This window comes from Plecotus auritus (genome assembly GCF_963455305.1).
Source record: "Plecotus auritus genome assembly, chromosome: 10".
Lineage (NCBI taxonomy): Eukaryota > Metazoa > Chordata > Mammalia > Chiroptera > Vespertilionidae > Plecotus > Plecotus auritus.
In genome coordinates, this window is record NC_137785.1 from 13,333,391 (window position 1) to 13,355,794 (window position 22,404).

The window sequence follows — 22,404 nt, forward strand, 5'->3', positions numbered from 1 at the left end:
AGGCTGGGCCTGCAGGGGGGTGGAGGGATGAGGGAAGGGGTGGGAGGAAGGAGAGAGGGACTCCACAGCCCCCAGAGACCAAGCCATAGATGGGGAGCAGGTCTTTAATTCTTAGAGAGCGCTGATGGTCTGAGAGCCCTGTCCCCCACCCCCTTAGGGCCTGCACCCACCCCTCAGGGTCCAGCTCTGTAGGAGGCTCTCCTAGTCATCAGTCCCCCTTCCGCTGCACCCTGGTGCCCGTGGGCCCCGGGTAGGGCAGGCCCAGGGGTGGGTAGAAGGCCTCTGGGAAGGGGGGGCCTGGGCCCAGCCTCTGCAGATGTGGGTACATGAGGCCCAGCTCTGTGGGGCCATAGCGGATGGTGCTAGGTGCGCACAGGCCCCGCACGACGGGGGGCAGGAAGCCCGCATGGAGCAGGGAAGGTGAGGCGTCGCCAGGAGGCACCAGGCCCCACGGCCGCATGAGGTCCTGCTTCTGGGCCCCTGCCCGGATGACAGAAGTGAACTCGCGCCGTGGCGGGGCTGGGTGGCCAGCTGGCTCCTCGTCTCCGCTGTCTTCCGGGTCTTTCGTGTCCCCACGGCCAGGCTCCACTTTGATGCACTTGCCCTGGGTCTGGGGCCCCTCCTCCTCGTCTGGGGGGGCAGCCTGCTTCTCTTGCACTGGAGGAGCTGGCTCTAGAAGAAGATTTGAAGGGCGCTGTGTGTGCGTGCCCCGCCCTCAGTCTAGCCATCTGTGGAGACTCAGTGGGTCTCCGCTGGGCTGGTTTCCCCCAGGGGACGGACCCCTGGCTCTGTCTGGAGACAGTTTTTGGTTGTCACAACTGGGGAGGAGGGTGCTCCTGGCATCCAGGGGAGAGAGGTCAGGGATGCTGCTGAGGACCCCACGATGCACAGGACCGCCCCCAAGCAAAGGTCGCCTGGTCCCTAATGGCAGTGGAGCGGAGACTGGGAAACCCTGGGCTAGCCCGGGGCTAACAGTTTTCCTGGGTACGAGGATGCGCCGTGTCTACACCATACACGCATGGGCCGCTGGCTACGTCTGGCTACAGATGCTTGAAGTGTGGCGAGTGTGACTGAGAACCTGAATTTTTAGTTTCAATGTACGTAGCCAGCCCTCTGTGGCTAGTGGCTTCTGCACTGGACAGTCCAGGTGCCGGGGTGGCTGGGAGCCTCCAGGGTCGGTGGGAGGGGCTCACCTGCGGGTTCCGGCTCGGGGCTGGCTGCACCCTCACGGGCCGCGCTGCCTGGAAGCTGGAAGGCGTCCAGAGGTGTGTGGCCACCCTCCGCTTGGCTGCGACGAGACGGGGTTGGAGCCAGGTTCCTGGGTGAGGGCACACACCTCTGCCCCCCCAGGCTTGTGGGTGTAGACTCCCCATCTTAGTGCAGAACACCCCCGCCCCAGTGAGTATAGCATCTCTACCCCAAAGCACTCAGGCCTCGTGACTGGACCCCAGACTCCAAGTTGGCTTGTGGCCCAGCTTGGCCCCACCCCGAGGCCACACGGGTGCAGCCCCTGGATGTCACTCCGAGGTGTCCCCCAGGCTCCTGCTGCTCCGCTGGTGCCAGTGTCTTCCTTCCAAACCGCTGCCCCTCTGGGGCGGGGTCTGGGCCCAGCAAAGACAGAGGCGTGGCCACCTCCTCACCTTCCTGGCCTGGCCTTTCCCAGGACCCGCCCAGCTTCCTCCCTCCTCATAGCAACCAGGGCGGGGGGGGGGGGGCGGGGGCCTTTCCAAAAGCAGGTTGGGCTGTGACCCTCTCCAGCTCTAACCCCCGCCATGGCTCCCCAGCGCCCCAGGATCATCAGGTCCAGACCCTCAGCCTGGCCCTGCAGTCACCTCAGACCGGCCTCACTGTCGTCCGCTCTCCACTCCTCTGCTTCCTGCAGCAAGGACACCCCGCTTCCAGCCCTTTGCTCTCTGTCCCTGTCCCCTTCCTGCTTCAGCCCCCTCCGGGCTTGTCCCTTCTAGAAGCCCTCTCTGTGGGCCCTCCTCCCCAGGTGGGCAGAGGCAGCAGAGGCCTCTGGAAGGGGCCCCAGCCCCTGTGGGACGGGCGGGTGCAGCCCTCACCTGAGCACATAGCTGACCCAGAGCACGTGGCGCTCCCCCGGGCTCTTCCCGCTCACAGCCACGGTGGCCACGGACTGCAGCCACACAAAGCCCCCCGCGCGCTGCAGCCAGCGGTAGTAGCCGGTCACCACCTGGCCCTTGTCCAGCACTGGGCCCAGCCAGGGGCCGGAGGGGCCAGAAGGGATGGGGAGACGGACAGGAGGACAGGCGGAGGGACGTGAGACAGGTGGGCAGGAGAGGTGGACAGGGAGGTGGGCAGGGAAAGATGGGGAGGCAGGTGCGGAGAGGGACGGAGTTGGGGAACAGGAAGGATGAGATGGTGGGAGAAGAGAAAGGCCATGTACAGAGGGGGACAGCCCGTCAGAAGGCAGCACCGGTGTTGGGGGTGGGTCAGAGGCCCGCAGCCAACCCCACTCCCACCGCTCCGGCCCCTGCTCAGGGCTCCCTTCTGCGCTGAGCTGAGCCCCTGGAGTTGGTAACAGGAGGGACCGTGATCACCCGAAGCAGGACTTCCGGGGAGCGGGGACTGAGGCCTGGGGTGGCATAGGCAGGGGAGGGTCCTCACGGTCCAGGTGGCTCTGGCGGATCCTGGCTGCATCCTGTCCGTGGATAAACTGGTAGCAGCTGCGGCCCACCAGCTCCGCGGGCCCCAGGTCCATGTGCTCGCTGACTCTGAGGGCGGGGGGCGGGGGAAGGGCCGGGTTGATTCTGCAGTCCCCTAGGGTCGCCACTCCTACTCTGGAGGCTCCGAGCCTCAGTTTCCCCTCTATAAACTGCAATCGCGTCTCTCCTGGCGTGGCTAGGCATTCGGCAGGTGGCACCCCGGGCGAGGGTCCCATCTCACTGTCTCATCGCCCCACCGCGCAGTGCAGGAGAAGGAGCGGATGCGAGAGGAGGGACCCGAGGGGCCGAGAGATGGGCCAGGAGGCGCGAAGCTCTGCTGAGGGCGCCCCGAAGGGAGCGCGCGGACCTTCGAAGGCACAGCCCTCCGTCCCCAGAGGCCCCCCCCACAAGTCTACCCCTCTCCCTCAGCTGCTCTTCCGCCTCCCGCGGCCCCCCAGTGCCCAGCCCCTCCGTGCGGGTGCGCCCCACGCCCATACCTGCTCTCACAGGCAAGGATGGTGAGCCCCAGGCTGAGCCGGAAGACGATCATGTGTCCGTGCAGCGGCAGCTCAGCCAGGGGGGCGGGGGGCAGCGTGTGGCCGAGGGCCACGAGGCCCAGGGCGCGGGCCCGGAGGCGACCGGTCACGTGGATGACCTGGGGGTGGGGTGGGGGGAGAGGCTCCCGCTGTCACCCGCAGGCGCTGGGCGCGAGACAGGGCCGGCAGGAGTGCGGGAGCTGCCCCCCGCCCCCCCTCCCCCCCCCCCCCCCGCCTCCGTTGCGAGGAGTCAGCGGCTGTGCCAGGAGCTCACGCCCACCTTGTACCCCGAGGCCTTGACGTGCAGACCGCGCTTGGTGAGGGTGGATTTCATGCGGATGAAGAAGGAGCGCTCCTGGGCCCGGGAGGAGGGGGACACCTCGGTGGGGCCGGCCTCTGGGGCGGAGTGAAGGAGAGTTGTGGTGTCCTGAGGAGGAAACACGTAGGCGCCCCCTCCCTGCCCCCTTCGGAGCGAGCCAGAGGCCGGTCAGGGCCACACTCAGGCCCACGCACCTGACGGGTCTGCAAGCTCCTTGGCGTCTGCACTGACCTCCCTCCAAGCAGCGGCCTTTCTAAGCTCAGCTCTGACCCCGTCCTTCCGTCCTTCCGTCCTGAAGCTGCCGGGGCTCCCAGGACCCTGGCGAGGAAGCCCAGCTTCTCACTGGGACCTAACACTTGGGCAAGAACTGTGTCCCACTGACACCCTCTGAGGTCAGCCATCTCCTCCAGGAAGCCCCCTGACCCCCCCCCCCCAGGTCGGAGCCTGTCTGGGGGCTTACACCACACCTGCCCCAGCTGGGCATAGCCATCTCCTTCACTGGACGGTGAGCCCCGGAGGGTGGGGCTGGGGCTGTTGTCAATACTGTGTCCCCAGCCCTGCCCAGCACAGAGCTGGGCGCAGAGCAGGGCATCAGGGTATAGCAACAGAGAAGACTAACAAAGAGCGATTAGTCTATAGGCCCCTGGTACAGGCATAAATGTGCTCACACCCAGGTGACCCTGGGCCTCAAATTTAGGTGCAAACATCATCACAGCCCCACCCATGCCCCAAACATCTCCCCAAACTTGCAATCACTGCTGACAACTCAGATAGTTTTGGTGCAAAGCAAACCCTTTGTAAGAAAATCTTATTTACAGGAAAGTTGACCTCACAGTCGTCCCCTCCACACCTCAGAGCTAAAAGGAACCCTCGGAGTAATCTAACACCCTCCCTCCTCCACATGGAGTGGAATTTTCCATTGGAAAGGAGGGTGAGGAGCATACTAGATCCTGGAGCCAGACAAACCGGGATTGGAATCTAGCTCAACTTACAGCTGTGACCTAGGACAGGTAACTTAACCTCGCTGTGCTGTGCCTCGGTTTCCCCCTCTGTAACACGAAGAGAATAATAGGTCCTGCTCTGTGGGATTGTGGTTAGGATTCAATGAAATTGAGTACTTAGAGGCACAGCACATGCAAAGGCCCAGTCAGCGCGCACCGTTATTTACCTGTCACCCACAGGCGGCCAGAGGGATCTTTCCAAAGCTCAGAAACTTGGGGATTCAGGCAATCTTAGGGAGCCAAGTCTTCCTGCCTCAATTTAGACTCTAAACACTTGTTTTGCACAACTCTAAGGAGAGTGGGTTTTGTTTAAATGTAACATCGCTGGATACAATGTACCCGTTGTCCCTGCATCAGGCCTCATTCTTTGGGGGCCCTTGGAATTACCGATCTCAGGAGTATCAGCAAGCGATGAGGAAGAGGAGGAAGAGGAGGGGATTGAGGGTGAGGTGGGGGGCCCGGAGGTCCGGGTCCGCAGTCCCAGTTGCTCCAGGACCTCTGAGTGGTCCCCAGGATGGATGTAATCGAAGACGCTACTGCCCGTCAGCTCCACCTGCCGGCGAAGGAAAGGAATACAGGGGCGGGTAAGGTGCGCGCAGTCACTGCGCGGCCCCCCCCCCCCCCCCCCCCCCGGCCTCCCCCTCGTTTGGCCAACTGTTCATTCACTTACAGACAGGAGCACTTCATGCCAATCTTGTGTTTTTATTAGAATATTTTTGAAGTTTTTTTTTAAACCCTCACCTGAGGACATTTTTTCCCATTGATTTTTTAGAGAGAGAAGGAAGGGAGGAGAGAGAGAAACATCAATGTGAGAGAGTTACATCGCTTGGTTGTTTCCCAAAGGCTGCCTTAGATGGAGCAACCCAGGTGTGTGCCCTTGACCGGGAATCGGAATGGAACCTCGACCCTTCAGTGCGCAGGCCCAGGCTCTGTCACTGCGCCGGCCAGGGCAAAAGGAACATTTGTGCAGGAGGAGACTAACCTAGGCTCTTCCCTGCCCTCCCACTTCAAGGCCAGTGATTACTAACGACTTTCTGCCCCACCTAGTCTGCTAAGACCCTGTGTAGGGCCCTAGCCGGGTTGGCTCAGTGGATAGAGTGTCGACATATGGTCCCAGGTTCGATTCTGGTCAAGGGCACATGCCCAGGTTGCGGGCTCGATCCTCAGTGGGAAGTGTGCAGGAGGCAGCCGATCAATGATTCTCTCTCATCACTGATGTTTCTATCTCTCTCCCCCGCTCCCTTCCTTTCTGAAATCAATAAAAATATATATATATATTTTTAAAAAGAAGCTGTGGCCAAAACCGGTTTGGCTCAGTGGATAGAGCGTCTGCCTGCGGACTGAAGGGTCCCGGGTTCGATTCCAGTCAAGGGCATGTACCTTGGTTGCGGGCACATCCCCAGTGGGAGGTGTGCAGGAGGCAGCTGATCGATGTTTCTCTCTCATCGATGTTTCTAACTCTCTCTCCATCTCAATTCCTCTCTGTAAAAAAATCAATAAAATATATTTTTTAAAAAAGATGTTTCTAGCTCTCTATCCCTCTCCCTTCCTCTCTGTAAAATATCAATAAAATATATTAAAAAAAAAAAAAAAAAGAAGAAGCTGTGTGCCGAAACCGGTTTGGCTCAGTGGATAGAGCATCGGCCTGCGGACTGAAGGGTCCTGGGTTCGATTCCGGTCAAGGGCATGTACCTTGGTTGCGGGCATGTCCCCAGTGGGGGTTGTGCAGGAGGCAGCTGATCGATGTTTCTCTCTCATCGATGTTTCTGGCTCTCTGTCCCTCTCCCTTCCTCTCTGTAGAAAATCAATAATATATATATATAAAGAAGCTGTGTAGGGAGTTGCAATGGGGAGGTATCATAGCCTCTAACTTACAGCAAACAGCTGTGCCCTGAAATGAATCACAGGATGTCCCAGCAGGAATGGGGTTCAAGATACAAACAGTGGAATTAGGACATTTGAGTCAGGCAGACTTTTATATTCAATTCCCCCCAAATCTTGCAGCAGTCCCCCATCTCCCCCAGTCCAGGCCCCGTATTCTCCCCGCTGTGTTCCTGCCTCAGCGTCCTCACTGGTCGTCCGGCCTTCAGTCCGCACTCAAATGGGGACCCTCCATAGGTTACTCTTCTGGCCATGGCCCTCCTCCCCTCAGACACCTCCCAGAGCTGGTGGAGGTGGGTAAGGGGGTGGGGAGAGACATCTGAAATAATATCAACAATTCCAAAGAAAACAAAACCCCTCCCATGGCTCCCACTGCCCCAGGGCTTGGGGTCATCCCCTGAACTCCTCCCCTCCTCCAACCCTTCCCACACCAGCTTCAAGCCTCCCCTCCCCTCCCCTCGCTCTCCCTCTCCCTCCTTCCCTCCCTTTCTCTTGTTCATATTCCCCTTCCTTCTGGTTCATCCTCCTCCAGAAATCAACAACTCACAAAAAGCCGCCCACAAAGGCCAAAGCACTGAATTGTCGAAATTCACCATCTGCCAAAATCTTTCTAAAAACGATAAAGTTGGTAGCAATTGGTATTGACTGGATCGGTGAGGCCTACGATGCCACAAGGAGCCAGGACTCCCGACACAGGGGCTTTCAAACGCCTAGGAAAACCTTTCAGCGCTCGCAGATCCCAAGCCCCGCCTACATAAATTGTTGTGATCTTTTAAAACTGTGAAGAAGAAACAACTTTGGGTCAATATGGTGTATTTGGCCACCACTCATCGGCAAACTGGTCTTTCTGCTAATTTGCTTCTTTCAAATCGACCTGTTACTTTTTGTTTTTAAATACTTTTATTGATTTCAGAGAGGAAGGGAGAGAGAGATAGAAACACCAATGATGAGAATCATTGATTGGCTGCCTCCTGCACGCCCCCTACTGGGGATGGAGTCTGAAACCTGGGCATGTGCCCTTGACCTGCATGGAACCCGGGACCCTCGGTCTGCAGGCTGACGCTCTATCCACTGAGCCAAACCGGCTAGGGCTTGTTTTGTTTTTAAATTATTTTTCCTTTGACCCGTGACTTCGATAACCCTCCTCTGCCTGTGAGGAGGAGCCATGTTGGATGCCATGTGGGGTTCCAAGGAACACACTTTGGGAACCACGGATCCAGTCCCTTTTTCACGCTGGGATGGTGAGGTCAGGAGAGAGGAGGGGGATGCCCGGGCGGCCCAGGGAGATGGCGGTTGCACCAGTCCAGGCAGCCTGCTGAGTCCTTACCTGTGAGAGACCCAGGTAAATGGAGACGGTCTCTGAGATGTAAAGGAACTTCCCCTCCTGGTTCAAGGCAAACACAAAGCCATCCAGGGACTAGAGTGGGAGAGACAGGGAGGGGGAGAGGAGGGCCTGGCATCTGTAAGAGGTTCTGAAATCTTATCTCTGCCAGGATGGATTATATTTTTTTGGGAGGAGAGGACGGGGCTTCACTGGCCCTGGAAGGGGCAGGCAGGAAGGGGGGCCCCAGCATGCGCCTCCCAGTCCCGGCGCTCTCCTGCGACGGATGCGGGAGAGAAGGGTGCTGTTCTCCGAGGAAGCCACCAGGTGGCAGCACGGAGCAGCAGGAAGGGAAGGGGCCTCACCTGCAAGATGTGTCCTCCCAGGTGCTGCTCGAAGATTTCGGAGACCAGTGCCACGGGGCCCCTGCGGCCTGGGGCTGGGGACAGAGGGACCAGTGAGGCCGGGGCCTGCGGTCTGGCCGACCCTGGCCTTCTGGGAAGGACCCCAGGGAACCAGGCTACGAATTTCCTCTCTTCCTCCCAGTCCTGTAGCCATCATGGGGTATTGAGGGACCCCCCGCCCTGTGGGGGAGAGACCTGGGATGTGGGGAGGAGTGAGAGGGGCAGAGGTAGGCTGGACAGACAGAAAGACAGAGAGACACCAACGTATATAGAAAGGGATTCATCCATCCATCCATCCATCCAGCAAACTCTCCCTGAGCACCTGTGGCCAGGCTCTGTGTTGGGAACACTGGGGTGACCCAGACAGCCTGGTCCTACCCTCACGGGCACCCAGGCCATGGCACATAAACAAGTATAAAATGAACAAGGAATTAACATTTGTGCTATGAAGAATCAAATAGATTATGTGGTCCTAGCCCGTTTGGCTCAGTGGATAGAGCATCGGCCTGCGGACTGAAGGGTCCTGGGTTTGATTCTGGTCAAGGGCACGTTCCTGGGTTGCAGGCTCCTCCCGGGCCCCCGGGCCCTGGGCGGGGCTCTTGCAAGAGGCAACCAATCAATGTGTTTCTCTCACATTGATATTCCTCTCTTTCCCTCTCTCTTCTACTCTCTCTAAAATAAGTGGGAAAATATCCTCAGGTGAGGATTTAAAAAATAATAATAAAAAATAGATATGTGAAATGAAGAGGAAGGTGGTGAGGCCTGTTGAAGCGGGAGAGGGAGTAGCTGAGCTCAGACCTGAAGGGTGAGAAGGAGGCAGAGAGGAGACTGAAAAGGAGAAAGAGACACACACAGAGAGACAGGAACGGAGCACAGGCAGCGATTGAGAGACAAAGGCTCAGAGAGATAAGCACATGGACATAGAATCATACAGAGAGATCTAGAGGAACAGAGAAAGAGATAAGGAAATTAGAACTCAACAACAACCCAATTGAAAAGTGAGCAAAGGACCTGGATAGACATTTCTCCAAACAAGATATACAAATGGCTAATAAGCCCATGAAAAGATGCTTAAACTTATTAGCCATTAGCAAAATGCAAATCAAAACCACAATGAGAGACCACTTTACACCCACTAGGATGGCTAGACAGACAGATAGACAGACACAGAGAGAAAATAGGTCCCGGGCGAGGCTGTGGAGAAACTGCACACCCGCCCTCGCCTGTGCATTGCTGGTGGGAATGTTAATGGCACAGCTGCTCTGGAAAACAGTGCGGTGGGTACTCAGTGAGTTAAACATGGAATTACCATCTGACCCAGCGGTTCCACTGGTAGGCATATGCCCCAAAGCATCAAAAACATGCTCTAGCAGACACCTGTACATAAATGCTCACAGCAGCACTGTTCCTCACAGCCGAAGGTGGAAACAAATGTCCGTTGACTGACGAATGGATAAACAAAGCGTGCTGTATTCAGACCATAGAATATTATCTATAGTAATAAAAGCCTAACCGACCATCGCAACTGAACGGATGACTGAACAGGCTGCATGGGGCGATCAGGCTGGCGGGGGGTGGAGGGCAGTGAGGGGCGACCAGGCCAGCGGGGGGGACAGTTGGGGGCAACTAGGCCGGCAGGGGGGCAGTTAGGGGCGATCAGGCAGGCAGGTGAGCAGTTAGGAGCCAGTAGTCCTGGATTGTGAGAGGGATGTCTGACTGCTGGTTTAGGCCCCATCCTGGCAGTTGCACATCCCCCGAAGGGTCCCGGATTGGAGTGGGTGCAGGCTGGGCTGAGGGGGACCCCCCACCGCCCCATGCACAAATTTTGTGCACTGGGTCTCTAGTTCAGCAATAAAAAGGAATGAAGCCGTGATCCTAGCTGCAACTTCGGCGAACTTTGAACACACTGTGCTAAGTGAGACAAGCCAAGCCTGAGAGGACATATATTGTACGAGAGGCCCGATGCACAAAATTCATGCAAGGGGCTCGGACCTCGAAGCCCCGCCCACTGGTCGTTCGGAAGGTCGTTCCACCGTCTGGTCTAATTAGCATATTAGCTCTTTATTATATAAGATGATTGCATTTATATGAAATGTCCAGAAAAGACAAATCCCTAGAGACAGAAAGCAGATTGGTGTTGCCAGGGCTGGAGTTGGGGGAGGGAGGAGGGGAATGGCTACTAAGGGGAACAGTGTTTTAGGGCAATGATGAACATGTTTTGGAACTAGACTGAAGTGACGGTTGCCCGATATTGTGAAGGTACTAAATGCCACACTAAATTGTACACTTTAAAATGGTGAATTTCATGTTATGAATTTTACCTCAATAAAAAAAAATTTAAGCCGAAACCAGTTTGGCTCAGTGGATAGAGCGTCAGCCTGCGGACTGAAAGGTCCCGGGTTCGATTCCAGTCAAGGGCATGTACCTTGGTTGCGGGCACATCCTCAGTGGGAGGTGTGCAGGAGGCGGCTGATCGATGTTTCTCTCTCATCGATGTTTCTGGCTCTCTATCCCTCTCCCTTCCTCTCTGTGAAATATCAATAAAATATATTAAAAAAAAATTTAAGAGATAGGGCCTGGCCAGTGTGGCTCAGTGGTTGAGCCAAGAACCAAGAGGTCCCTGGTTTGATGCCCAGTTGTAGGCTCAATCCCCAGTATGGGGCGTGCAGGAGGCAGCGGATCTATGCCTCTCTCTCATCGATATTTCTATCTCTTCCTCTCCCTTCCTCTGTCTCTAAAAGTCAATAAAAACATTTTTAAAAAGTAAAAAAATGTATATATAGGGACAGAGACATACATAGACATAGAAACTGAGACAAAGACAGAGAGACATAAAGAGATGGAGAGGCTCTAACCGGTTTGGCTCAGTGGATAGAACGTCGGCCTGCGAACTGAAAGGTACCGGGTTCGATTCCGGTCAAGGGCACATGCCCAGGTTGTGGGCTCGATCCCCAGTGGGGGACTTGCAGGAGGCAGCCAATCAATGATTCTCTCTCATCATGGAGGTTTCTATCTCTCCCTCTTCCTTCCTCTCTGAAATCAATAAAAAATATATATTAAAAAAAAAGAGAGAGATGGAGAGGCTGAGAAAACGGGGTGCACAGAGAGAGAGGGAAAGGGCAGAAAGAGCCAGGGCGAATGAGACAGGCAGAGAGTGGAGGCCCGGCCCAGCCCTCCCGCCCCCCGCAGGAGCTGAGGGTCCAGACAACGTCTGGGGGTGGGCAGATAGGCAGAGGTCATGGACCCTGTTCCCACCCATGACCCCCTCCCTGACCCTGTGGAGAACGACCCCCAAGCCCAGACTGGGGAGCCAGGGGAAGGATTCGGTGACCTCAAGGGGCCTCAAGCGCCTGGCTCTTGCAGGGCTGGGTCCAGGTCCGGGTCCAGTCGCGGGCTGCCCCTCCCTGGCAGTGTGCCCTGGGGCCAGTCGCTTCGCCTCTCTGTGCCTCAGTTTCCTCCTCTGCCAAGTGGGTTTGCTGAGAGCGCAGCCCTCCCCGGCGGGATGAGCATTCAGTCAGCTGAAGGAACTTCTAGAAAGGGCCTCGCACGGACTGACCCGCAGCAGGTGCCGGGAAACGCGGAGCCACAATGAGTATTAATAGTGTGATTACTATTGTTATTTCCAGGCCATCCAAACACCGGGCGGCGAAAACACGCCCCTCCGCCAATCAGGGCGCAGCCCCGCCCCGCCCCCTGATGCCTAGGCCACGCCCCCTCCTCCCCGGCGCTCTCCCAACCCCGCGCGGTTCCATCCTTTTTCCACCCTTGCCTGGAGCTCCAAGAACAATAACTGGGAGTGGGGGTGGGGTGATTAACGGGGACCCCTCCCCCGAGATGCAGCGCGAACAAGCCGGGTGACAGGCGGGAACAATGCTGCTTGCTAATTGTTGCAATTTTCCCCTGTCATTTTTGCTAATTCCTTCATTTTCCCTCTCAGAGGATCAGCCCAGGTCAGACTGAACGGCTGCAATTAACAGCGTTAATGGGCGCGCCGGGACGGGGGCGGGGGCGGGCGTGCGGGGAGGGCTCAGCCACTGGCTGGTCCCCCAAAACACCGGGCCTGTCCCCTGGGATGGGGAGCGCTGGGGTCTGTCCCATCACTGACCACTGACCGGTGGGCTTCCTTACCCCCAGGCTCTCCCTCCTCAAACCCTCCAATTCCCCAACTCCTGCCCCTGTGTTTCCTCCTCTCCTACCCAAATACCTCAATTTCTCTCTCCCCCAAAGTAGTTACTCCCAGATTTGCCCCCCTCATTACTCCTAGATTTGCCCTCTCCTCACGTCCAAACCTCAACCATCACTCACTCATTCAACAAACATTGGCTGTTTTTTATTGGAGCCTGATTCTGCTGGAGAAGAAAAACTGCCCCAGTTGCCACCGTCCCTTACAGATTGGGGACTGAAGGCCTCTCCCAGGCCTTAGGAGTCCCCCTCCACTTCCCATGCCAATTGTGGGGAGGGATTGCTGTGGGGGGTGGGGTGGAGGAAGGGAAGAAGGGCTGGAACTTCATTACCTATGAGAAGGAACCACCCACCACAATCAGAGGGTGTGGGCCTGAGGGCTGGAGGGGGGCATTTCCGCCTCTACTTGTCCTCAGCCTTATCTGTAAAATGGGTCCAGTGAGTGAGCAGAATGGGTCTGTGCATGTAAGTAGCACAGAGCCAGGCACACAGTAGGTGCCTAATCCCTGAGTCTTGCCACTATTCTGATCAGTATTACTATGGATAACCTGGGGTACCTCTACCCTTCCGGGTGGTTCCTTGCCCTGCACCTTAACCCCTCTCTGTCTCTCACACCTGCATCCACTTTCTGTAAGTCCTATGGGCTGTACCCTCACGGCCTCACCTGAATCCAACCACCTGTCAGCCCGGAGCCCCCACCCTGGCCCCGCTGCCCCACCTCCCACCGAGACCACTGCCCCCACTCACACCCACCATCACCACGGCTCCCATCTCACTTGGGGTAACAGACGAAGTCCTCACCACAGCCCATGGGGCGGGGCCCTCCGGGACCAGGCCCCTGCTGGCAACTCCCCGCCTGGCTTCCTCCTCTCCAGACTCCCTCCAACCAGCAAGCCGGCCTCCTCCGGCCTCCGTGCCTCTGCCTGGAAGCGCTCCCAGCTTTTCTCATAGCTTGCTCCCTCCCCTCCTTCCCTCTCAGCCCAAAGGTCACTTCCTCAGAGAGGTCATGCCTGACTTGTGAACTAAGATTCACTCTTTCTCCCCTCATTCCATTCCCGTCACCCAGCTGTGGGGTGAGTCTGCTGTGTCCTAGACCCAGGGAACAAGGTGCCATGAGGGAGAGACATACAATAAACAAAAGAGCTCCATAGCGTCAGATGATGGCGCTGTGAGAAGAAATAAGGCAGGAAAGGAAGGCAGGGAATGCCGGGCCGCTGCCATTTTTAGTAGAATGGGCAGGGAAGGCCTGACTGAGGAGCGCACATGCAGAGGGAGGGGAGTTCGTGGTGGCGGGCACAGCAGTGCCAAGGCCCTGGGGTGAGTATGAGCTTCTCTGAAGAACAGCCAGTGTGTGTGTTGGGGCTGAGAGTGGGGGTTGAAAGGGGGAGAGGAGGAGACGAGGTCAGGGGGTGGGGGACAGGGGGCCCACCTCGCAGGAATTATAGGCCGACCCTTGAGGCCGGGGACTCTGTCCTGTCCCTGCTGTGTCTCTGGCACCTCGAACCGTGCCTGGCACGGGGAGGTGTTCAGTGGTGTTTGTTGAATGAAGGGGCGATGCTGGTTTGAAATCAAGGCTGTCTTCTCCCCAGACGCTGAGGCGCCCAATTAGACTTTGACCTCTGTTGTCTCATTTTACAGATGGGAGACTGAGGCACCGAGACAGGCGGGAGCCGCAGGGGAGGGCTCATCCCTGGACACCTACAGCCATGCCCAGTCCGGTGGCTGAGAAGGTCAACTGCGGAGCCAGGCTTTCAGCTGGGCCCCTTCCTCCGTCTGTGAAATGGGACTCGCAGCAGGCCTGCCTCCCTCCCTCCCTCCTCAGGCCTCCCTCCCTCCCTCCTCAGGCCTGCCTCCCTCCCTCCTCAGGCCTCCCTCCCTCCCTCCTCAGGCCTCCCTCCCTCCTCAGCCTCCCTCCCTCCTCAGGCCTCCCTCCCTCCCTCCCTCCTCAGGCCTCCCTCCCTCCCTCCCTCCTCAGGCCTCCCTCCCTCCTCAGCCTCCCTCCCTCCCTCCTCAGGCCTTGGAGAGGACTGAGCGAGCTCCTTTACAGGCCGTGCTGCATTGTTACTGTTACTACTTCTATTATTTTATTTTTTAGTTATTTTCATTTTGATTGATTTCAGAGCCGGCAACCCAGGCATGTGCCCTTGACTGGAATGGAACCCGGGACCTTTCAGTCCGCAGGCCGACGCTCTATCCACTGAGCCACACCAGCCGGGGTGTTTCTATTATTGAGGAGGTCATGGGATCCCCCTCCTTTGGAGAATGGGAGGCTCAATGCTTTGTTCTCTGACTCCTGCTAACACACCATCCTCAGTTTACCCATCTGAACTATGGGACAGGCACTTGGCCTCTTGTTGGGAGACCTTGTAGGGCCAGAGATGCCCCCGATTTCCTAATGTTGGGGGTATGAGAGGGAGTCCTGCAGTTCCCCCCCCACCAGCTCTGGGGGTACAGGCAGGGGCTGAGGAAGTCAGAGCTCTGCCTCCTCAGTGCTGTGAACTTGCCCACCACCCAGGTAATTGGGGGGGTGGGGGGGTGCTAGGCTTCAGTGGGGCTCTCTCCCCACTTCTCTCCCTGGGCACGGGGACAATAGGCAAGATGTTTATCCCCAGGGCGCACATGTTGTTCGCGGTAATGACAGTAATCAGAGGCTCTAATGCCGCATTCTCTCGGTGCCAGTCAATTCGCCTAATTACCGCCTGGGAAGCTGGATTATTTAAATTTAAATGGTGATTTATTGCAAACTTAATCAATGCTATTTTCTCTCCCCCCTCCTCCCTGGGACCGGGGCCGGAGGGGAATTGAAGACCCCCCCCAACCCCACCCTAAGGACACCTCTTATTTTGGGGTGGGAGAGTAGCCTGGGGGGGCCCTGCCCTGTGACCTGAGATTAATACGATTCACTGTCTTCTAGTATTTAGAGTAAAGCAGTAATGCTTAAAAAGAAGTAATAACCTAACACTTGTAGGTATCTGTCAATAAAGTCTGAATAATAATAAAAGCAGGCATCTATATACCTGCGTTTCACATAGTCTCTGTTTATGCATTATCGATTCTGTTTCTTTGATTATTTGTTACCGTGTCTTGGCCACTAGGGCGCCAGCCTGTCCAGCGCAGGGACTATCTAGTCTGTTTCCTGCTGGATCCCAGAGCTCAGAACAGCAGCAGGCACACAGTAGGTGCTCAATAAACCACAGGCTCCCGACAGCCCCGCAGGGTCACCCGGACAGCAATAGCGGCCACATAGTGATTGATTACTCTGTGCAGCGGTGATCCGGGGTCTTTACACATATTACCTGGTTGATCCCCTCCTTGGCCCTCAGGGAGAAGTGTCACCATGATTCCCTTTCACAAACAAGGCACAGAGAGATGCGGGGACCTGCCCGGTCCCATGCTGGGTGGCGTCCCGTGAGCTGTTTCCCTGTCCCTTTCAAACTGGGAATTCTGACTCCGGAGCCTTATGTTCCCCCTGGGTCCTCGCAGGTCGGGGTGGGAGGCCCAGGCTGGGTCCCCTCTGACCCACTCACGGAGCTGCGGGTCTCCTTTGCGATAACAATGATTCATCTCCGCTGATAAAAGCAACAGCATGCACTAGTATGACCCCTGGCGTCACCAAGCCCTTGATGAGGCCAGCATTCCTGAACTCTTCCCTCCCTGTGTGCCCGTTTCACAGATGAATACACTGAGGCTTGGAGAGTAAGACACCTGATAGGGATCCCACAAAAGGCCTGACTCCAGACTCTATGCACCCTCTGCATCAAGGAGCTGGGCGAGGGCGGGCGGGCGCCTGGGACCCCGGGTCCTCTGCGCGCCACCCCCGCGCGTGCGCACTCACCGAGGCCGGCGGGGGGCCCGGTGGCTCGCAGCCCCCAGGGCGGCGCCCCGAGCGCGGCGAAGCGGCGCAGGCGGAGGTAGGTGACGCAGAGCCGCACGACCGACGCCTTGTCCAGCTGGCTGGAGATGGCCCCGGGCAGCGGGAGCAGCTTGGCCAGCTCGAAGAACTCCAGGTTCTCCTTCCCGCGCCGCGAGCGCGCCGCGTTGCGGGACTTCTCCTTGCGTTGCGCCTGCAGGCTGTGCGGGAGGCGCGCGGGGAGCCTCAGCGGGGCCCGGGGTTCGGGGATGCGGGGCCCGGGGGAGGGGAGCCCCGCCTTTGGGGCCTAGGGGACGGGATGGGACGTTGGAAGCGGATTTAACTCTGGAGGTGGGGGCCGAACCCGAGTGTGAAGTTACACCGGCCGGCCGGCGGTGGGGACAGACGTGGGAGTGGATCGGGGGAAGGAGAGGAGGAGGGAGGGTGAGGAGTGCTGGGTATGGATCCCGAGGAAGGGGCTGGGAACGCCGCGCGGGAGGGTGGGTTACAGGACGGCGGTGGAGCAACTCCGGGTAAGAAATTCTGGCCCCACGGGATGGGGCAGACGGGAGTGTGAACTCAACCCGGACGCCGGCTGGGGGCGGGGCCAGGCCGGGGGGCGGGGCTTCGCTCACCAGGGTCCGGGCGGGGCCTTGACCGTGAGCCCCGGCAGAAAGTCCCACGGGACGCTGCCCCCACGACCTGCCCCGCATCTGACCTCTCCGCCGCCGCCACTGCTGGGGCAGGGGGCCGCCATCTCCGCGGGGACTCGCTCAGGCGGGATCAGAGCAGCCGGCGGGACTCGAGATCCGCGTCTCCTGCAGCGGGAAGGAACCGGAGGCAGTGCTGCGTCCGAAGGGGACCCCGGGAGAGCTGCTCGGGAAACTGAGGTCCGCGCGGGGCTCAGGGTGCCAGGAAGGAGCTGGAGCCGGATGGTGCCTCAGTCTCCCCCTGGAGGCCCCGCTACGGAGCCCGCGGCTCTCACCCTGCAGGGCCCGGGAGAAGCTCAGGGCGAGGACGTGCCCCGCCGCCACCTCCCCCGCGCCGCCCGCCAGCGCGCCCGCCTCACGCCCGCGCCGGGCCGGCTCCCGCATACCAATGGGCGCACGCGGCGCGCATACGGATCCGACCGGCCCGCGCGCTGCGTGCCAAGCATGCCCAAGCCCGGCGGGGGGCGGGCGCCTGCCAGGCCCAGGCGCGCGGGCATCTAGCCCCCGGAGCCCTCTGGCCCGGGGATCCGCCCCCCAAGCCCATCCCGGAGTCCTGTTCCCCGAAGTGCGACGTGCCTATCTCCCGGCCTGGCTAAGAAGGTAGGGGCAAAGGGCAGGGACCCCACCCCGCCCCTGGGGTGGCGCCATGTGTCCGGGCCACCAAATCTCCGCAACCACAACTTCCTCCCTGAAGACCCGAGCGTGCGGCCCCAGCCCCCGACGCAGGGGCCGGCGCCTCCGCCGAGGACGCGCCCAGGACAGACCCAGCGCTCGGGCCCGGGTGTCCTGGATCCAAATCCCCGTGAGCCAGGCGCATGTTCAATTGGGTACCAATTCCTCCAGGACTAGCGTCCGGGATTCCCCTAACCACCCCGCACTCCCGCCGCCCGAGCCTCCGCAGCCAGGTGTCCTTATCCCCCCGCCCCCTATTTCTCGGGACCCAAACATCGTGTACCCCTTCCCCCAACCTCGGGATACGGGCGTTTGGATCACCCAGGACACGGGGTTTCGGCCTCCTGTTCCTCCAGGACCCAGGTGTTCCCCGGCCCCTCTCGCCTGCCGGCGGCGTTCCCTACCCGCAGGACCCCCAGCCTCGTTACCTGGCTGCGGGGCGGGTACCGGGCGCGGCGAAGGGCCGGCCCGGCGGCGCAGCGGGGTGGCCCCATAGACCCCGGGGCGGGCCCGGCGGGGCGCCGGCTATGGCTCTAGGGGCTCTCGGCGCCCACCGAGGCCTCGCAGACTTGGAGACGCGGGGACAGCGCTGAGGGCGGGGCGGGGCGGGGTCAGCCAGAGCCCCGCCCACCAAGTCCCGCCCCCCCCCCCCCCCCCCGGTCCAGCCCAGCGCCAGCCCCTCTGGCCTTTTCAGGGATGGGGGGTTTCCAGCAATGGGGGGTTTCCAGCAATGGGGGGTTTCCAGCAATGGGGGGTTCGGCCCCCGCCCACCTGAAGGAGAACCCGGAGTCAGTGGGGGAACACCGTAGTCCAGGCACTATCTATAGACTCCATGGGAGGAACTAGCGCCCGAGCCTCCCCAGGCGAACCCAGGGCCCCAGCAACCTCTTCTGACAAGGCGGGCACCCTACACCCGAGCCCCCCTGCAGGGGTGGAGACCCAGACGTCAGTGCCCCTCCAGGACGCAAGTCCAGGCTTTTGAGACCCTCATTTTCCAGGACAGAGCTTCAGGGTGTCAGCACCCCCAAACCCAAACCCAAGCCCACCCTCCTCTTCTAAGGCCAGGTTTGGCACCAGACCTCTCAGGGACCAGGACCGGGACACAGGCACCCGAGGGACTTCAGAGGTCAGAATCCTGGGATCGTATCTCTACCACCCCACCCCCACCACAGGATGGGAACCCCCAAAGCCAAGCTCCCCATCCTATATAATAAAAGGCTAATATGCAAATTGTCCCCTGGCCTGGGAGTTCGACCAGGGGGAGGGGGGGGAGGGAGAGGGGAGGGGCTTCAGGCAGTTGGCTGTCTGGCCCCGCCCCCGATCAGCCAGCCAACCACCCCACCAGTGCATGAATTCGTGCACCAGGCCTCTAGTTAGATCATAAGTGGGAACTCAGGTCCGAGGCAGGCCTTCTCCACTCGGGTAGGAGACTCCACACCCTTCCCTCCCAAGCCCCTTCAGCAGCCTGGCTTGGGGCTCCTAGGAGACCCCAGTGCAACAAATAAAAATGGGGCGGGGCCCTAACCGGTTTGGCTCAGTGGATAGAGCATCGGCCTGCGGACTCAAGGGTCCCAGGTTCAATTCCGGTCAAGGGCATGTACCTTGGTTGCGGGCACATCCCCAGTGGGGAGTGTGTAGGAGGCAGCTCATCGATGTTTCTCTCTCTCATCGATGTTTCTAACTCTCTATCCCTCTCCCTTCCTCTCTGTAAAAAAATCAATAAAATATATTTTAAAAAAATGGGGTGGGAATCTTAGGAGAGGCAGGCAGGCAGGCAGGGGCTCGTCCTGAGCAAGGGCCTTACCCCCGCTGGGCAGATGGAGAACGGGGCACACACCTCGAGCACTGGCAGATGGGATCCCCTGTAAACGCACTCATGGTAACCCCGAGTTGACTTGGGAGCCAGTGCTTGTATCCTGCTAATCCTTTCTCCACGGCCAGGCTCTGAGCTGGGCTCTGTCACTGCATCCGCCTTACAGCTAGGGAAACCGAGGCATGGAGAGGCTGTCTAGCCTGATGGTGATGGCCTGTCAGCCAATGATTTTTCCCTATTTCCCCCCAGAGAGACGTGTTAGGGTCAGGGTAGGGATTCCAGCTCAGATGGCTGTCCCTTCTCCGGCACTGCTTCCCGTGCAGCCGGGTCCGGCGGGCGGTTAATTTCATTACAGCGCCCACCTCCCCGCGCCATTGAGGGCCTGGAACAAGCAGGCCCAGCGGTTGTCAGAGTGTGGCCTGGGCACCGGCCCCCAATCCCTCTTGGGGGTCTGCTCGGTCACATTGTCACGCTGGGACGTTTTCTGCCCTTGGCCCCTCATTCCCCAGGCGTGTCCGTGGAGTTCTCCAGAAGCGGCGTGGCATGTGATATTGAAACAGACTGAATTCATGTTAACCTGTAACGATGTTTATTATTGTTATTTAAAGTGCGTGTTACCGCCAAAACCGGTTTGGCTCAGTGGATAGAGCGTCGGCCTGCGGACTCAAGGGTCCCAGGTTCGATTCTGGTCAAGGGCGTGTACCTTGGTTGCGGGCACGTCCCCAGTAGGGGGTGTGCAGGAGGCAGCTGATCGATGTTTCTCTCTCATCGATGTTTCTAACTCTCTATCCCTCCTCTCCCTTCCGCTCTGTAGAAAATCAATAAAATATATTAAAAAAAAAAATAAAGTGCGTGTTACCTTCAAAATTCTGTTTTAATGTCTGATATGGCTTACAAAACACAAAAAGTACTTTGGTCTTCCCTAAGAATAAAAAATAGTCCTGAGATTAAAAAAAAAAAAAGTTTGAGATCCCCGGTTAAGCCACTAAAAGCTGAGAATAGAGCTACGCTAGATAAAACGTCTATCCATCCAAAGACACGTACGCCCTCAAGGGCCCGGATGCAAACCCTCTTACCTAGACCCACGCGGAGCCCCACACATCATTTGGGGCCTCAGGTTCCCATCTGGGACGTGGGGGGCTGCCCTGTGATGTCTGCGCCCCTGCAGCTCTGGTGGTGCGGGTGGGAAGGGATTGGGGCCCTCCAGCGGGGCACCCAGGAGCCTGCCATAAGAACTCACAGCCCTGGCCGGTGTGGCTCAGTTGGCTGAGCATCGCCCATGCACCCAGAGGTCGCTGGTGCGATTCTGGGTCAGGGCACATGCCCAGGTTTCGGGCTCAATTCCAAGTAGAGGGCGTGCAGGAAGAAACCCATCGATATTTCCCTCTCTCAAACCAGTAAAAACATTCAACAAGCAAAAACCTCTTGCCAAAAGTTTGGGGAGCCCTGGAGAGCTGGTGCAGCAGCGGGCAGGCAAAGCAGTGAGCAGTTAGCACTCAGGGTCTGAAGGGGTAGCGGAGGGAGGGAGCCGTTAGGGATCCTGAGAGTGTGGTAGCAGAGACCGCCATGGTCACAGATCCACCCCTCCTGCCCTGGCCTGGCTTCCCACCCTCTCCGCTGCACTCAGCTCTACCCTGCCCTTCCCCTGCCTGGGAGACATTTCCCGTCAAAACTCTGATACCCCACTACTTCCAAAGCAGCCCGGGTGGAAGGGATGGGAATGACATTATGTGCCCTTGGTAGGTAGTGAGCTCCCCGTCACCAGGGGAAATCAAGGAGAGGGTCAAGGATTTTGGTAGGCACTGAGAGCGTGTGTGTGTGTGTGTGTGTGTGTGTGTGTGTGTGTGTGTGATTCCAATGACTTCCACTTACACATTTCATTCTTCCCTATTGGGAGGTGGACAGCATAGTCTCGAGGTGACTCAGCAGACAGACATTCTAATTCTGGCCCCACGTGTGTGAGTTTGGGCCACTTCCGTCCTCTCTGTGCCTCACTGTCCTCATCTGTGAAAAGCCCTTCAATGAGATGAGGCAGGAACGTCAGGGGAGCAGGTGTCCCGTCTGAGCTCCCAAGGGAGTATTTGTCCCAGTAGCAGGCGAAGCGCTTCAGAGCTGTCTCCTTCTCCTGGAGCCTCCTGCAACAGACAGACTCACTGCCCAGGAAGTCCTACAGCATGTCTGATCTGAATCCCTCCTGCTTTCACTCCTGCACTTAGTGAAGCGAGGGTCCCAGAGGCAGGCCTGGTTCAAGGCCAGGATTCTGAGAGCCAAGCTGTCAAGGTGATGTCTCCCTTCGCCCTGGGGTGTTACTGGGGTGCAGCTCCCCAGGAATGCATTTCTTGAGAGGTCAGGCTCAGAATCAGTTCTGAGAGTGAAGCTTTTATTTAAAGCACTAAATGGATGAGGGGTCACTGGAGACCTGGGCCGCCCAGTTTGGCCCCAGAGTTGTCCTGTTTTTCATCCATGTATCCAACAAACATTTATTGAGCACCTACTGTGTGCCAGATGCTCTAGAGATCCAGCAGGTATGAAACAGGCAGAGATTCCTGTCACTCGAGCTGGCACGCCAGTGGGGGTGTCAGACAATAGACACAAGAAAAAAGATGTGTCAGATGGAGCCAAGTGCTGGAGAAAGAAAGAAAGCAGGTGTGTGTGCCTGTGCATGCACAGGTGCGACTGTGGGGAGGCTGGCCGAGCGCTGGCAATTACTGGGGAACTGGGAAGAATAAAGGAGTTAGGGTCATAAGAGAAAAACAGAACCCACCCACGCAATAGGCCCCACACCTAAGTGTCACTTGATACCTGGGTGTGGTCCCCGTTGCCTGCTTCTGCCCCCACTGCTGGGGGTCTTGTCCAGCATCTAGAAGGGTTCAGGAATCTGGAGAAGGGGCTGCTGTAAAGTATTAAAGAGTCTAGAGACCAAACATAATTTTGGAAGGCATTTTGGGGAGCCAGAGGAGCTTGGCTATAGGAACCAAGTTCTCCTTGTCTCAGGACCCCTTGCTTTTTATTAACACAAATTGTCCTAAGGCAAAGTAGATATACAGAT

At 58.3% G+C, this 22,404-nt stretch overlaps 1 protein-coding gene across 1 annotated transcript; it reads right to left on the minus strand.

The window, feature by feature from the left end:
* Positions 1–91: 91 nt before the first annotated feature.
* NPAS1 (neuronal PAS domain protein 1) lies at positions 92–18,128 on the minus strand. The gene is made up of 12 exons (XM_080644476.1): positions 17,971–18,128; positions 16,796–16,978; positions 16,146–16,381; positions 8,090–8,163; positions 7,731–7,820; positions 4,910–5,075; positions 3,483–3,598; positions 3,164–3,321; positions 2,629–2,735; positions 2,064–2,211; positions 1,194–1,288; positions 92–672 (listed from the first exon to the last, which is right to left on the minus strand). The coding sequence occupies exons 2-12, from the start codon at positions 16,915–16,917 to the stop codon at positions 209–211; spliced, it is 1,776 nt and encodes a 591-aa protein (XP_080500602.1). The 5' UTR covers positions 16,918–16,978; positions 17,971–18,128; the 3' UTR covers positions 92–208.
* Positions 18,129–22,404: the final 4,276 nt, after the last annotated feature.

Coding starts and splice junctions, on each gene's coding strand:
- NPAS1 (XM_080644476.1), bottom strand. CDS start 16,917: ATGGCGGCCCCCTGCCCCAGCAGTGGCGGCGGCGGAGAGGTCAGATGC. Junction 8,164..16,145: donor CGGGCCCCCCGCCGGCCTCG/GTGAGTGCGCAC, acceptor CTCTGTCCCCAG/CCCCAGGCCGCAGGGGCCCC. Junction 673..1,193: donor CCCCGAGCCGGAACCCGCAG/GTGAGCCCCTCC, acceptor ATCTTCTTCTAG/AGCCAGCTCCTCCAGTGCAA.